Here is a 14,203-nt window from a genome sequence, read left to right on the forward strand (position 1 = left end):
TTGGCATTAACATTTATTAGGCTGCCACTTTTGATTTCAGTATTCTTTTTTCACTAGGGCTGAAACAAACACTGCAAATACTCAAGGACTTGTTAAGGATTTTGGTACTTGGATAGTAAAATTGGTACTTGTTAAGATCACATGATCTAGCTCACATGATGCATTTGCCTACAGGAGTGACACAATGAAGGCTATAAAGTTTGATTGGCATAATGTCTTGTCAGGAACACTAACATCAGTCCTTTAAAACAGTGTGTGTATCATTGTTGTTACTTGAAAAAGCTGTGAACTGCTTAAGGTCGGTATAAAACATGTCACATGGGTACGACTACAAGTAGCTAGTACTCAATTGTTAACTCTAAAGAGTGCTTGAATACCAAAAAACCATGATCATTTCAGCCCTATTTTTCACCCTGGCATCCTTTTTTACAGGTTAGCTGTATTTGCATGGATTCAGTTATTTTGTACCCAAGGCCAGCTATAAACTAGATTTGGGACTTGTTTTACCAAATGTCCTCTTATCTACAGGTGCAGTGATGATTACAATAGCATTATATAGTATATTTTAATTGACCCATTTTTGTAATACTTTGTATTTTAAATGTCCCAAACCCAGCCATAAACTGGTTTTGGGGCTTTTTTCTTATCTACAGACACAATGATGATTATGATGATTCTGGAAAACAGGTATTGATACATTTTATTAAACCATGTATATTAATTTTGTTTTTGTAATACCCTAATAGAGTGCACATTTTTTTTGCTAATACCATTGGTAGAACTATTTCATAAAACATTTCAAGTACATTGATTTGATCATGTATACATTAGAAAAGTAGCTGCTGAGACAAAATAGTTGGTTTCAAGAGTTCAAGATTCTACTAAAGTAATGGACACGTACAGTATAATTTAGTATAAACAGCTCCACCTATGTATTATCCAGTAATACACACACCTCCACATCATCTCCCCAAACTGAAGCATTGTGGTGGAGAGCATAAATAGCAAATACCACTTTAGTACCTATAGTGACAATAAATATAGACACTCATAGACAAACTACATAACACGACTGAACTACTCTAATTATAACATACATAAGTATCACTCAATTTTTTTTAATGTACATAGGTACAAACTTGTTGTAATGTATCTTTATATGTTCTATACATAATTCACTGCGTTGGTCAACATATGGGAACAGACACACCTTTAGGCATCACATGTCCATCAAATGCTACATCCTGTGACAACTCTCTGCCAATGGCTGGTACTGGTGGGAACAGCCTCAATGACTCCTTGATACACATGCCAACATACTCCAGATGATTCATGTCATCCCTGTAAGTGTAGAACAACACGATAATTCAGTAACCCACAGATATACCATTAGTTGCATTGCATAATTTACCATAAGGCTAAGTCACTAGATCTACATAACTTATTAATAAGGTACATACTACTGTATATACTGCATACAACATAGTTTATTTTGTGATCAGCAACTGACATGTTATGTGACACTACGTGACACAGCTACGTACAATATTCATGTAGCCTAAAAATAGAACAGTTTATGACAAAACTTGCACAATTATCATGTCAAAGGCCAAAAATCTTACAGAAAACACTCTAAAGCAAGATTTCTGATTATCACAAGGGAAAGAAGAACTACGTATAATACAAGTATTAGGTAAATTTAAAAATTTACATTTGAGTAGGAATCATTTCACAATAAAAAGCCATAAAATAAGGGAGGTCACTCATATCTTCAGCCATACCAGTCCACAGTTAATTTCTACTATAGTCATGGCTGTTAGCCAACTATAGGGCTTCGATTATTTCTAAACAATACTGTCAAGAAAAGCAAATGTGAGCATCAAGACAAGCAGAATGTTGGAGGCAAATTAAGGACTAGTGGTAGTATTGACATGTGATATTTGTCAACAGTAATTCGAATCATGACAGTGAATAATACTACATAGTATTGATTAGCACAGTGAAAAAAATATGATTAGCACACATTTCAATGGCCTACGAAGCTACACATTGAAATTTATATATTGCCCCTTGCTGTTAAAAAATCTCTGTACATGCAATAAAATCACTTCAAACCAATAACAACCAACTCACGTTTTTACCCCACCGCCTCTAACTTCATTATTGTTGTTATCAATCACGTGCACACTTATTTTGATGCTAAGAAGGCTGGCTATCATTTTACAGCACAGCAAATCTCATTTGCACCTCAGAAATGGTGGTAAAACGTAAGTACTAGTTCTTAAAATGCTTTAGCTAAAACAGACAGCTTGATTTGTAGTATCTTGTTTAAAATAATGAATAATGAAAAGTGATCTCCTGCCCACATGGAAATCCGAATTTTTGTGGATGAGAAACAAGTTATCAAGTTTGCCTGGCCTAATGTATGGCACTATGATAATTGCCATTAAAATTGATCTATTATCTATATTTGCCATCATGTACGTATTTTAAACTACGTAAGCAACTTTTGATGCTATCATAGCTTTTAAAACATAGTCATTATATCTTAGTTTGTACCAGGTCAGATCTTCATTTTCCTTCTCATCAAACAGAGCATCCACCTCCTCCCTACACTTGGCCTGGTGTTCAGGATGGATAGCAAGGTTGTATAGTGTCCAGGACAGACCACTAGCTGTAGTGTCATGTCCCTCAAATACAAATGTGTCCACCTCAGCTCTGATCTCTTCATTGGATAACCCAACTCCTTGTTCATCCTAATAGAAGTTAACAACTGTGATGAATAAGATGAAATGAGCTCAGACGAAACATAAATGTGATGAAGCAATTTTCTATTATCGAGTCAATGTAGCATTGGGATTTTTTGAAGATGGACAAAAAACACAAGCATAAGGGTGTTACTCTACAGCACATATAAACTTTCATTGGGAACTTTGTAATGCAAGCAGAGCAAATCCATCATTGATTAAGAGAATAGAAACTTTTTAACTTCATTCCAGAGGAGTGCATCATGTAATAGTTATCTAATCCAAAACAGCCAAGCTGTAAAAAAAGTGTGCGGCCCTCAGAAAGGCTATGGTGAAAAAAGATGTGAAATCCAAGGTGGCGGCCAAGAAATGGCTGTGATGGTAGGTTAATGGTAAAAATTTTAATAATGACAATTCAGGTAAATTTTGTGAAGCGGGCCGCACACTTTTTTTACAGCTTGGCTGTTTTGGATTAGATTTCATTTCTTTTTGTATTTGTATACCCCAAAGCCGGCCTATGGCCAGCTTTGGGACTTTTTTAACCTATGTTTTTTCTTTACTACAGGAAGAAGAAAAGATGAAGTAGATGTACTTTAAATATTTTATCAGTAAATGTACAAATTATATATATGTGACCGGATTTGCGAAAAGGGGTCTTCCACACACATCCAATTTACGAACTTTGGCAGTTCATAATGTCAGATAGGAAAATAGTATTGCCTTGAAATGTGGACAGTGATGAGTAACAACATAGGTTAATGCATGAACAAAATTTCAGGTTAGTATCTTCTTTGAGCACAAAGGTATGGTCATTCAAGTTCATAGAATTGGATGTGTGTGGAAGACCCTTTTTCGTAAATCCGGTCACATATAATACATATGTGACCGGATTTGCGAAAAGGGGCCTTCCACACATCCAATTTGCCAACTTTGACAATTGATAACTTCAGATTGGAAAGAGCTATTGCCTTGAAATTTGGGCAGTGGTGATTTCTTTGCAGCTGAACTCTCTACATGATGGTTTCTTTGTAGCTGAACTCTCTACAAGGTAATTTCTTCTAGCTGATCTCTCTACAGGGAGATTTGTTTGTAGCTGAACTATCTACAAGGTAACTTCTTCTAGCTGATCTCTCTACAGGGTGATTTGTTTGTAGCTGAATTCTGTACAGGTGATTTGTTTGCAGCTGAGCTCTTTACGGTTTCTTTGTAGCTGAACTCTCTACAAAGTAACTTCTTCTAACTGATCTTTCTACAGGGTGATTTGTTTGTAGCTGAACTCTCTACAAGGTAATTTCTTCTAGCTGATCTCTCTACAGGGTGATTTGTTTGTAGCTGAACTCTCTACGAGGTAATTTCTTCTAGCTGATCTCTCTACAGGGTGATTTGTTTGTAGCTGAATTCTGTACAGGTGATTTGTTTGCAGCTGAGCTCTTTACAGAATGGTTTCTTTGTAGCTGAACTCTCTACAAGGTAACTTTTCTAGCTGATGTCTCTACAAGGTGACTAGTTTGTAGCTGAACTCTCTACATGGTGGTTTCTTTTTGTAACTGAACTTTCTACAAGGTGACTTCTTCTAGCTGATCTTTCAATAGGGTGATTTGTTTGTAGCTTCACTCTCTACAAGGTAACTTCTTCTAGCTGATCTCTCTACAGGGAGATTTGTTTGTAGCTGAACTCTCTACAGGTGATTTGTTTGTAGCTGAATTCTGTACAGGTGATTTGTTTGCAGCTGAGCTCTTTACAGAATGGTTTATTTGTAGCTGAACTCTCTAAAAGGTAACTTCTTCTAACTGATCTTTCTACAGGGTGATTTGTTTGTAGCTGAACTATCTACAAGGTAATATCTTCTAGCTGATCTCTCTACAGGGTGATTTGTTTGGAGCTGAATTCTGTACAGGTGATTTGTTTGCAGCTGAGCTCTTTACAGAATGGTTTCTTTGTAGCTGAACTCTCTACAAGGTAATTTCTTCTAGCTGATCTCTCTACAGGGAGATTTGTTTGTAGCTGAACTCTCTACAAGGTAACTTTTCTAGCTGATGTCTCTACAAGGTGGCTAGTTTGTAGCTGAACTCTCTACATGGTGGTTTCTTTGTAACTGAACTTTCTACAAGGTGACTTCTTCTAGCTGATCTTTCAATAGGATGATTTGTTTGTAGCTTCACTCTCTACAAAGTAACTTCTTCTAGCTGATCTCTCTACAGGGAGATTTGTTTGTAGCTGAACTCTCTACAGGTGATTTGTTTGAAGCTGAACTTTCTAAATGATGGTTTCTTTGTAGCTGAACTCTCTACAAGGTAATTTCTTCTAGCTGATCTCTCTACAGGATGATTTGTTTGAAGCTGAACTTTCTAAATGATGGTTTCTTTGTAGCTGAACTCTCTACAAGGTCATTTCTTCTAGCTGATCTCTCTACAGGGAGATTTGTTTGTAGCTGAACTATCTACAAGGTAACTTCTTCTAGCTGATCTCTCTACAGGATGATTTGTTCGTAGCTGAATTCTGTACAGTGATTTGTTTGCAGCTGAACTCTTTACAGAATGGTTTCTTTGTAGCTGAACTCTCTAAAAGGTAACTTCTTATAACTGATCTTTCTACAGGGAAATTTGTTTCTGGCAGAATTTTCTACAGGGTGATTTCTTTGCAGCTGAACTCTCTACATGGTGGTTTCTTTGTAGCTGAACTCTCTACAATATAACTTCTTCTAGCTGATCTCTCTACAGGGTGATTTGTTTGTAGCTGAACGATCTACAAGGTAACTTCTTCTAGCTGATCTCTCTACAGGGTGGTTTCTTTGTAGCTGAACTCTCTACAAGGTCATTTCTTCTAGCTGATCTCTCTACAGGGAGATTTGTTTGTAGCTGAACTATCTACAAGGTAACTTCTTCTAGCTGATCTCTCTACAGGGTGATTTGTTCATAGCTGAATTCTGTACAGGTGATTTGTTTGCAGCTGAGCTCTTTACAAAATGGTTTCTTTGTAGCTGAACTCTCTACAAGGTAACTTCTTCTAACTGATCTTTCTACAGGGCAATTTGTTTGTGGCAGAATTTTATACAGGGTGATTTCTTTGCAGCTGAACTCTCTACATGGTGGTTTCTTTGTAGCTGAACTCTCTACAAGGTAACTTCTTCTAGCTGATCTCTCTACAGGGTGATTTGTTTGTAGCTGAACGATCTACAAGGTAACTTCTTCTAGCTGATCACTCTACAGGGTGGTTTCTTTGTAGTTGAACTCTCTAAAAGCTAACTTCTTCTAACTGATCTTTCTACAGGGCAATTTGTTTGTGGCTGCATTTTCTACAGGGTGATTTCTTTGCAGCTGAACTCTCTACATGGTGGTTTCTTTGTAGCTGAACTCTCTACAAGGTAATTTCTTCTAGCTGATCTCTCTACAGGGAGATCTGTTTGTAGCTGAACTATCTACAAGGTAACTTCTTCTAACTGATCTTTCTACAGGGCAATTTGCTTGTGGCAGAATTTTATACAGGGTGATTTCTTTGCAGCTGAACTCTCTACATGGTGGTTTCTTTGTAGCTGAACTCTCACCAAAGTAATTTCTTCTAGCTGATCTCTCTACAGGGTGATTTGTTTGTAGCTGAATTCTGTACAGGTGATTTGTTTGCAGCTGAGCTCTTTACAGAATGGTTTCTTTATAGCTGAACTCTCTACAAGGTAACTTCTTCTAGCTGATGTCTCTACAAAGTCACTAGTTTGTAGCTGAGCTCTCTACATGGTGGTTTCTTTGTAACTGAACTCTCTACAAGGTGACCTCTTCTAGCTGATCTTTCTACAGGGTGATTTGTTTGAAGCTGAACTCTCTACAAGGTAACTTCTTCTAGCTGATCTCTCTACAGGGAGATTTGTTTGTAGCTGAACTCTCTACATGATGGTTTCTTTGTAGCTGAACTCTCTACAAGGTAACTTCTTCTAGCTAATCTCTATACAGGGAGATTTGTTTGTAGCTGAACTCTCTACATGATGGTTTCTTTGTAGCTGAACTCTATACAAGGTGATTTTTTCTAGCTGAACTATCCATTTCCATAGTTGCATGAACTCCCTACAAGGTAACTTCTTCTAGCTGATCTCTCTACAGGGTGACTTGTGTGTAGCTGATCTCTATACAGGTTTCTTGTTTCTAGCTAATCTCTTGAATTCTCTTCAGGGTGACTGCTCTATTAGGATGACTGCTCTATTAGAGTATCTCGATCTCGCACTTGCTGCACCAAGTTGGATTTCGTGTTATAATTCCATGGCTTTAAGTTTGATTCTTCTACACCATTGATGAGCCTTTCTAAGATGATTACTCCATCTGTACAACGATTTTCAAAGCATTACCCTAAGCGGTTTATGTGGTAGGCGTGGCAAGCAGTCGTTATTTTTATTAGCTAATCTCGATTGCATAATTGTTACACACTGTTGGTTTTTTCGTTGTATCTTCCTGTTTTTTAGCTCGATTTCTTTCAAACCACAAAAGGTTTGAGGTTCAATAGTTAACCTATTCACCCACCGATTTTCAGCTTCTTCCCATACGCGGTTTATCCTGTAGGCGTGACAACATATTGGTGTTATTTTTCGTGAATAATCGCTCATAACTCTTTGCCTGTTTATCGTATTCCAGCCAAAGTTGGTACCGAGATGCGCCTTTATATCCCCCTTCTGTGTGCCAAATTTCAAGGCAATCGGATATGGCGTTCGAGTTTTATAGCAATTTTTGTAAGTGTGCGACAAGAAAAAGAAAAATAAGAAGAAAAAAAAAAACGAAGAAACTGAGCCAATTTTTGAAGTCGCATATCTCGGGAACGCGCGAAGCGATTTCGCTCAAATTTGGAATGTGGAGTGCTGCAGTTGGAGGGAATGTCCACAGCAAAAATCGTCTTGTTTCATCAAGGAAGCACAGAGCTACGGAGGTGCGAAAATTGCGTTTTCTTTCTTCCTGTCAATATATTCACGGGTGTTACGCGCCGGCTTCTTGGGCCGCACGACACACTACCGTGTGTCTTGATACCATGGCTGCAAGGATATATGCATACACCTGAAAGCCTGAGGGCCGCATTTATATACCTGAAAGCCCAAGAGCTGCAGGCCTGAGGGCTAAGGGCATATATATCAGCAAAACTTGACACATTCGTGGTATAACTAATGTATAACACTTGAGGCACACTCACCTGATAGGTGAAAGAACTAAAGAGCACTCACCCCATTTCTTTTATACATGAATGATAGTAGCTTAGGCTAATCAATTGTGGGATCAAATCACCATTTTGTACTACCTACTTTATTGGTATTGGGACAGTAAGTAAGTTAATACATTAGGCTTACTTAGGACTATAAGTTACTCATCTACTGTATTTAAATCGTAGTTCACCTCCTCCGTGGACTGCTAATGGCAGGAATACACATCCACGCATTGCCCAAACAATTATTTTACTGATCATTATTATAGTTTAGTAACTATAAACTAGTCAAAACTTACGTAGCAACTATACACTGAGCCTAGCCTAACCAACCTGTAAACCAAAATGTACAATTAAATGCTCTGTGCCACTCAGTACGAGACAAAATGTATAGTATCTTTGAACTGGTTGGCACTAAAGCCATGAGCAAACTACGTATCCATGATATTGCTTGGGAAATATGTGAGTTATACCCCGAGTGGCACCTTGAATCCCCAAGCAAAAGTGGTAGATAACCTTATGAAGTGGGATGGTGGCAGGTATTAAGGTTTGTGGTATTAGCTGGGAAAGTAATGTAAAGATTTGTAATGATCCTGGGATGCTTATGGCATTTATATGCAGTTCATACTTTAGAATACAGTGATCCATCCTTTATCCAAACTCACTGAGCCCTAGATGTGTTCGGATAATGGAGAAAGTCAGATAAATAAAGCCCATACATTTATATACAGAGCTCAGTTAAAATACTCTAATAGAACAGAAACCTATAATCAATGGTCGGATAATGGAGGGACCACTGTATTTGGCACTGATTTGGCACTGATTTGAGGTGTTAATGTTGAACTGGATCAACAATTCTTTGAGATCACATGACATATATCCAACCACCTCCTCTCACTTCATAAAAAGTACTTTTTGGTGGAAAATGGCTTCTGTGCGTAATACATACCCTTGCTTGTAGGAGTATATCGATGAAATCAAGATACTTCTTTTTATGCTTGTTGGAAGGTGCTCTATTCATGACTTCATTGTCATCAGTTTTCTAGCAGCATATACACAATCTTTCAATAGGTATAATATATAGCTACCACAAGTGATTAAGACAAAAAACTGCAATGAACACTACTGCAATTGCAAAAGGAGTATATAGCCACTTTCAGCTAAAAGAGAAATTAATAAAGCCATATCTTTATTGATGAACCAAAATCAACTGACAATAGTCTCCACTGCTAGAGGAGTCTTTCATTTTGAAGCCAACAGGTCTTACAAAAGCATTAATCAGTTATAAAAATGCAACAACCCTATAAAATTCCAAATGTATAACTTTACCATTAGAAATAATATTTAGAATACTTAGCTCTGCTCTTGGAGTCAAGCTACTAGCAGAGCATCAGAAACAATCCAAAGACAGATACAAAGCGCCCACTGCCCAGCATTCATTCATTCTTGTACATAATTTAATTTCTAAAAACAGTTTGAGCAGGCACAGGTTTTCAGAAGCCAGTTGCAGTATTCTTTCAGCACTTAATACAAATTTTAAATTTGACACACTCTAATAGAACATTCATAATGCAATTGGCCAACCTATATGAAACACTCAACCAGATTTGGGATCCCAGAAGGAAAGTCACTTAACACTAACTTATCAGTAGTTAGTTACATTTTTATCTGAGACCAGATCATATGTATCTTTAGAAAAGTGACTGCTACTCCCACTATATACACAGTCCCACCCACCTTTTCTTCTAGCTCCTTCCTCCTCCTAGTAATAATGTCCATGGCAAAATCATGTACCAGTTTAGCAGCTTTCTTGTACTGTTGTTTGGATGAAGAAAGGTTGTAGATGATATCAAAATAGTAGGGGAAATATCTGCAGTGGAAACCAAATGGTTGTTATTCATATTACACTAGTATTATAAATTTAAAAATGAAGTAGGGATCTATGCAATAAAAAAGTAGTGAAAACAAGAGATAATGATGGTATTACAGCATAGCTCAGTGGGAAGTCCCTACTTTGGCATTGAGCAAAACAATAGCTAATGTGCCAAAGTGGGGACTTTCCCACCGTGCTATGCTGTAATACCATCAGTCTCATCTCACTTCATTTTTAAATTAACAATTTAAAAAAAATACTAGTTTGTTTAGTGTTTTGTTGTAGCACAGCTAGCTACAGTGTAACTTGTGACTGTCCTATTAGAATATCATACATGACTGTTGTATTAAAGTAACTGTTGTATTAGAGTATCGCGAGTCAGCCAAGTGGTGTACAGCTAGCTAGACCAATAAGGGGTGAGGTCATATTGTTTACTGTTAAGTAAACAGCTAGATTGGTAAGAAGCGTGGTCTCCATACTCTATCACTACTAGTCCACCTAGATCTTTATTTGATGGGTGTGGTTGCAAACCTATAGTGAACGGGATCCCAATCGCGAAGTTGCAGATATCTAGCTAGTATACCTCTTATGTAGCGCCAAGGCTGAAGCACTTCTGAAATCCAGCCCTAAAATAATTCTGAGGTGTCTAAATTTGCAGCTGAAACTGTTGATACGAAAAATTAACACCTCAATATGGTTTTGTTGGATGAAGAAGAAGACAAGTAGTCCGATTGAAGATAAAAGAAAAGACAAGGCACAGAGGGCCTACACTCATCGAACTCCAAAAGGCACATCCTACTGGTGAGTTTGTTATTGTGGCATAAAATGGTGGATGTGCGCTGCTTCGTTTGGCCTCTAGCCTTGCGACTGTGGTCAGTAAGCTAGGCAGGCAGTCTAAAATTCGAGTTTTGGCGATTTAAAAAAATTTTATATCCTGCCACCTGCAAGTGTTTTGTTACAGTATGGTAGTACCGTATAATGGGAATGATTCGTGGAAGAAAACATTCGCGAATTTTGCAATTTTAGGTGCATTCGCAAATGTTTTCTTGCAAAAATTTTCCTACAATTAAAAAAACTTTTTTTTCATGGATCAGTTGATGTAGCCATAGATACTCTCAAAAATCTGTGATGTAGCATTCATGTAACGAGTGCATAAGTGGTAGCTGCTGGCCTTGCTACTCGCTAGACTGCTATGGACTGCTATATATGCGTGACAGGCCATGGTGTGTGATTCGAACAGAGATGCAAACTTCAGTGACAGTGGAATAATCGGTGCTACTAAATGGGGCAAATATAATTGCAGCCCAGCGATTCACTGTGTAGGAATGGCGTGTCTTAGCCTCAGTTTTAGTGCCGCCCCCAAGGCGTGCCTATCGTCCGTGCTCATTATCGTGAATGTCTACTGCTCCAGCAAAACAGCAATCATGCATGGCTACTAGTATGCGTAGTATGTAACATGTCAAAGTGAGCCATACAGTCAAATGTTCCCTATCCATAGAAAAAAGATTAATTCGTTGTGGGCGCACGCCCAATTATTAATTATTTTATGCAACAAATCGCGAACATTTTCTCGTGAATGAGAAAATAGTAGATCATTCGTGAGTGTTTTCTTCCGCGAATCATTCCCGTTATATGGTACTTTATATTAGGGATCATGGAGATTTGGGTTTTTCTGGCCAAAAAAATCACAAGATTAATTCGTTGTGGGCGCACGCCCAATTATTAATTATTTTATGCAACAAATCGCGAACGTTTTCTCGCGAATGAGAAAATAGTAGATCATTCGTGAGTGTTTTCTTCCGCGAATCATTCCCATTATACGGTACTATATATTAGGGATCATGGAGATTTGGGTTTTTCTGGCCAAAAAAATCACTCAAAAACCAACTTCACAATATCATCCTGGCACTTTGGCAGTATTGGTTAGGTATAACCAAACCCAAAAGTGTCTTCAGTACGATCCTAAAGGCTTCCAACAAATTGTTACAAAAGTTTAGAAAATTATTCAATGGAATTTTCTACTAACTAACTGCTTGCCTGCCTGCCTGATGCCTTCAGGCAAGCATAACTCGATAATGGCTAAGGCTATGGGCTTGGCTTTTTTCACTGTTCGACGTCACTTCATCCTGAGACGTGTCTTTTGGCATACCACAGTACGTACAATGCATGCATCATGGACTTACTTTTTGTCCTCCTTTGTGTCCCATTTCTTTATGCTGACAGCCCAAGGTGTCAATTCGTGGTAGCGTGATGCATGGCTTCCCTGCAATACGTTTATAAATGGGAATCATCTGTATTTTCCGTGGTGACTGGATTGATTGTAGAGGCGATTCTAACACTGTTTTTCATTTGTAATGCTGTGTAACGGGTTGAACATAGCTGAAAGCGAAGCGTAATGACTGCTGCACTTTCGAGGCAGATAGTTGGGGCGGTGAATCGTCATATTTTGTGGTGACTGGATTGATTGCAGAGACACTTTTTCTACTGTTTTTCGTCTGTAGCGCTGTGTAATGGGCAGAACAGACTTGAAAGCAAAGCATAATGGCTACTGCACTTTCGAAGCAATACTTGATAGCTGGGGCGTGCGTTCAGACGAAACCATCCTTTCTTTTAAGGCGATATGTGTGGGTTTACCAGTCATAATAATGTTACAAAAAAGTAAACAAACAAGTTGTACTATTCCGTAAAGACAATTTTCATCTTGTAAGATGTCTCTAGAATGATTTTCAAAGGTAGAATTTTAAGCGGCGCGCACAATATTCTGGGGGATCTCTACTTAAACGGTACCCGTACTGTTTAATACTTCTACACAATGACACTACCAGGTAGGAATTCACACATCACAATTTCATCATGTAACGTGTTATGTATGGTAACATTAATCTAGAGAAATCAGCTAAAAACAGCTTAACATGTACATACAGCCAATATTTGAAAATTAATTGACACTACACCACTGCTAAAATGATCTTCTCAGGTATACATATTCATGCAGTATGATAATACTGTTGCATTTCTGCCAAACTGTATGAAATACTGCAGAAATCAGTACCATGACTACAGTTCCTAGAACATACCATACATGTAACAACAAATAATACTTAACAAGTACACAAAAAATCTTGAATTTTCAGGGACCATATATAACACATCAATAAAAAGTACTGAAACAAGTTGGAGTAGTGCATGATATTAAATCACAGTAAAACAATAAGAAGTGGTAAGTCCCTACTGTGCATTTCCGATATGGTATCTTGAGCACAGTAGGGATATAATTAAATAGTTGTAACATGAGCACGAGTGATTTGCCTGATATGTATGTCCAAAGCTCAATGACGCAGCCAATCATGAGTGCCCATGTTACAGCTAATATGTAACACTTCTGTTTCAGGCTGATAGCCTTGCCAATACAAGTGTAATCACTGGATCCATTTTATATGCATGCCCGAAAGATTTGATTATGGTTAGGCAGCAAATAATGTTGTAGCTACGATTGTTATAATAAATGGATGAGTCCTACGGATATCATGGAAAAGTCGAGTAGGAAAAATTTTGGGAAATTTGCAAGTGTTTTAATGCTTTCGCGTTATGTAAAGACTAATCACAACGTATGCTAAAGACCTAAAGGGGTAAGCTTCATTGTCCATAACGTGGGTGTGTCCACATAAAAAATGTGCCAAAATGCTTGTGAGTGCACTGTAAGACTAGTTCTTACCTTTACGTAATATTTCCCAACTTGTAGAACGGCAAGGATACTGAAACACCTTCATTTGAGTGCTTCTTGTGGCAACACTTAAATTTGTGGAAATCATCACGTGAGCATTAATTTATTCCCACAATCGATCTAGATCTAAGCTTGTACAAAACAAACAGAGGGTGGTACTACTGCCTCATCCACATCAAGGCTATCATATAATGCTTGCCTTGATGAAAGTGGCTTGCTCTGTTAGAAGTGCAACCACTTTCCCGGGATACATTTTAATGTACACCGGTGTACATTTAGATGTCTCCCTGTAGAGATATATACATGGCAAATGTATCCTCTGGAATTCCTTTGATCTGAGGTGTCAAAGTGTTACATCACTTCTTATTGTTTTACTATGATTTAATAACATGCACTACTCCAGTTTGTTACAGTATTTTTTTGATGTGCTATGGTCCCTACTCTAGTTGAAAATTCCAAAAAAAATTTGTGTACTTGTTTGTTAACTTTTTTGCAAATAATTATTATGACTGGTGAACCCACACATACCGCATCGAAAGAAAGAAATGGTACCATGCACCCCAGCCAATGTTGAAACCGGGTCACTACTGCTGACCCAGATGACCCACTGACTCGGATAGCAGACCCGGATTTGACCCGGATTAATTAAAGCTGAGACGTGTTTCGGCTAGTCTCGAGCGAGCGAAC

General features: G+C 37.9%; 1 protein-coding gene across 7 annotated transcripts in view; it reads right to left on the reverse strand.

The window, feature by feature from the left end:
• Positions 1-14,203, reverse strand: part of LOC136257080 (ultra-long-chain fatty acid omega-hydroxylase-like) — a 57,082-nt gene that overhangs the window by 18,635 nt on the left and 24,244 nt on the right. For 3 of the 7 annotated variants that reach the window (XR_010701799.1, XR_010701798.1, XM_066050197.1), the window contains exons 7-11: positions 9,657-9,789; positions 8,869-8,961; positions 2,560-2,756; positions 1,211-1,341; positions 956-1,023 (exon numbers count right to left, since the gene is read on the reverse strand). Coding sequence is in view for 4 of the 7 variants with exons in the window: in XM_066050197.1 (XP_065906269.1) it covers positions 956-1,023; positions 1,211-1,341; positions 2,560-2,756; positions 8,869-8,961; positions 9,657-9,789 (622 nt within the window). In the remaining 3 variants the exon portion in view is untranslated. Of the gene's footprint in view, positions 1-928; positions 1,024-1,210; positions 1,342-2,559; positions 2,757-8,868; positions 8,962-9,656; positions 9,790-14,203 lie in introns of all 7 variants that reach the window. The other 4 variants (XM_066050199.1, XM_066050200.1, XR_010701800.1 and 1 more) reach the window with 3 other exon arrangements.

Source organism: Dysidea avara, chromosome 5 (assembly GCF_963678975.1).
Source record: "Dysidea avara chromosome 5, odDysAvar1.4, whole genome shotgun sequence".
NCBI lineage: Eukaryota > Metazoa > Porifera > Demospongiae > Dictyoceratida > Dysideidae > Dysidea > Dysidea avara.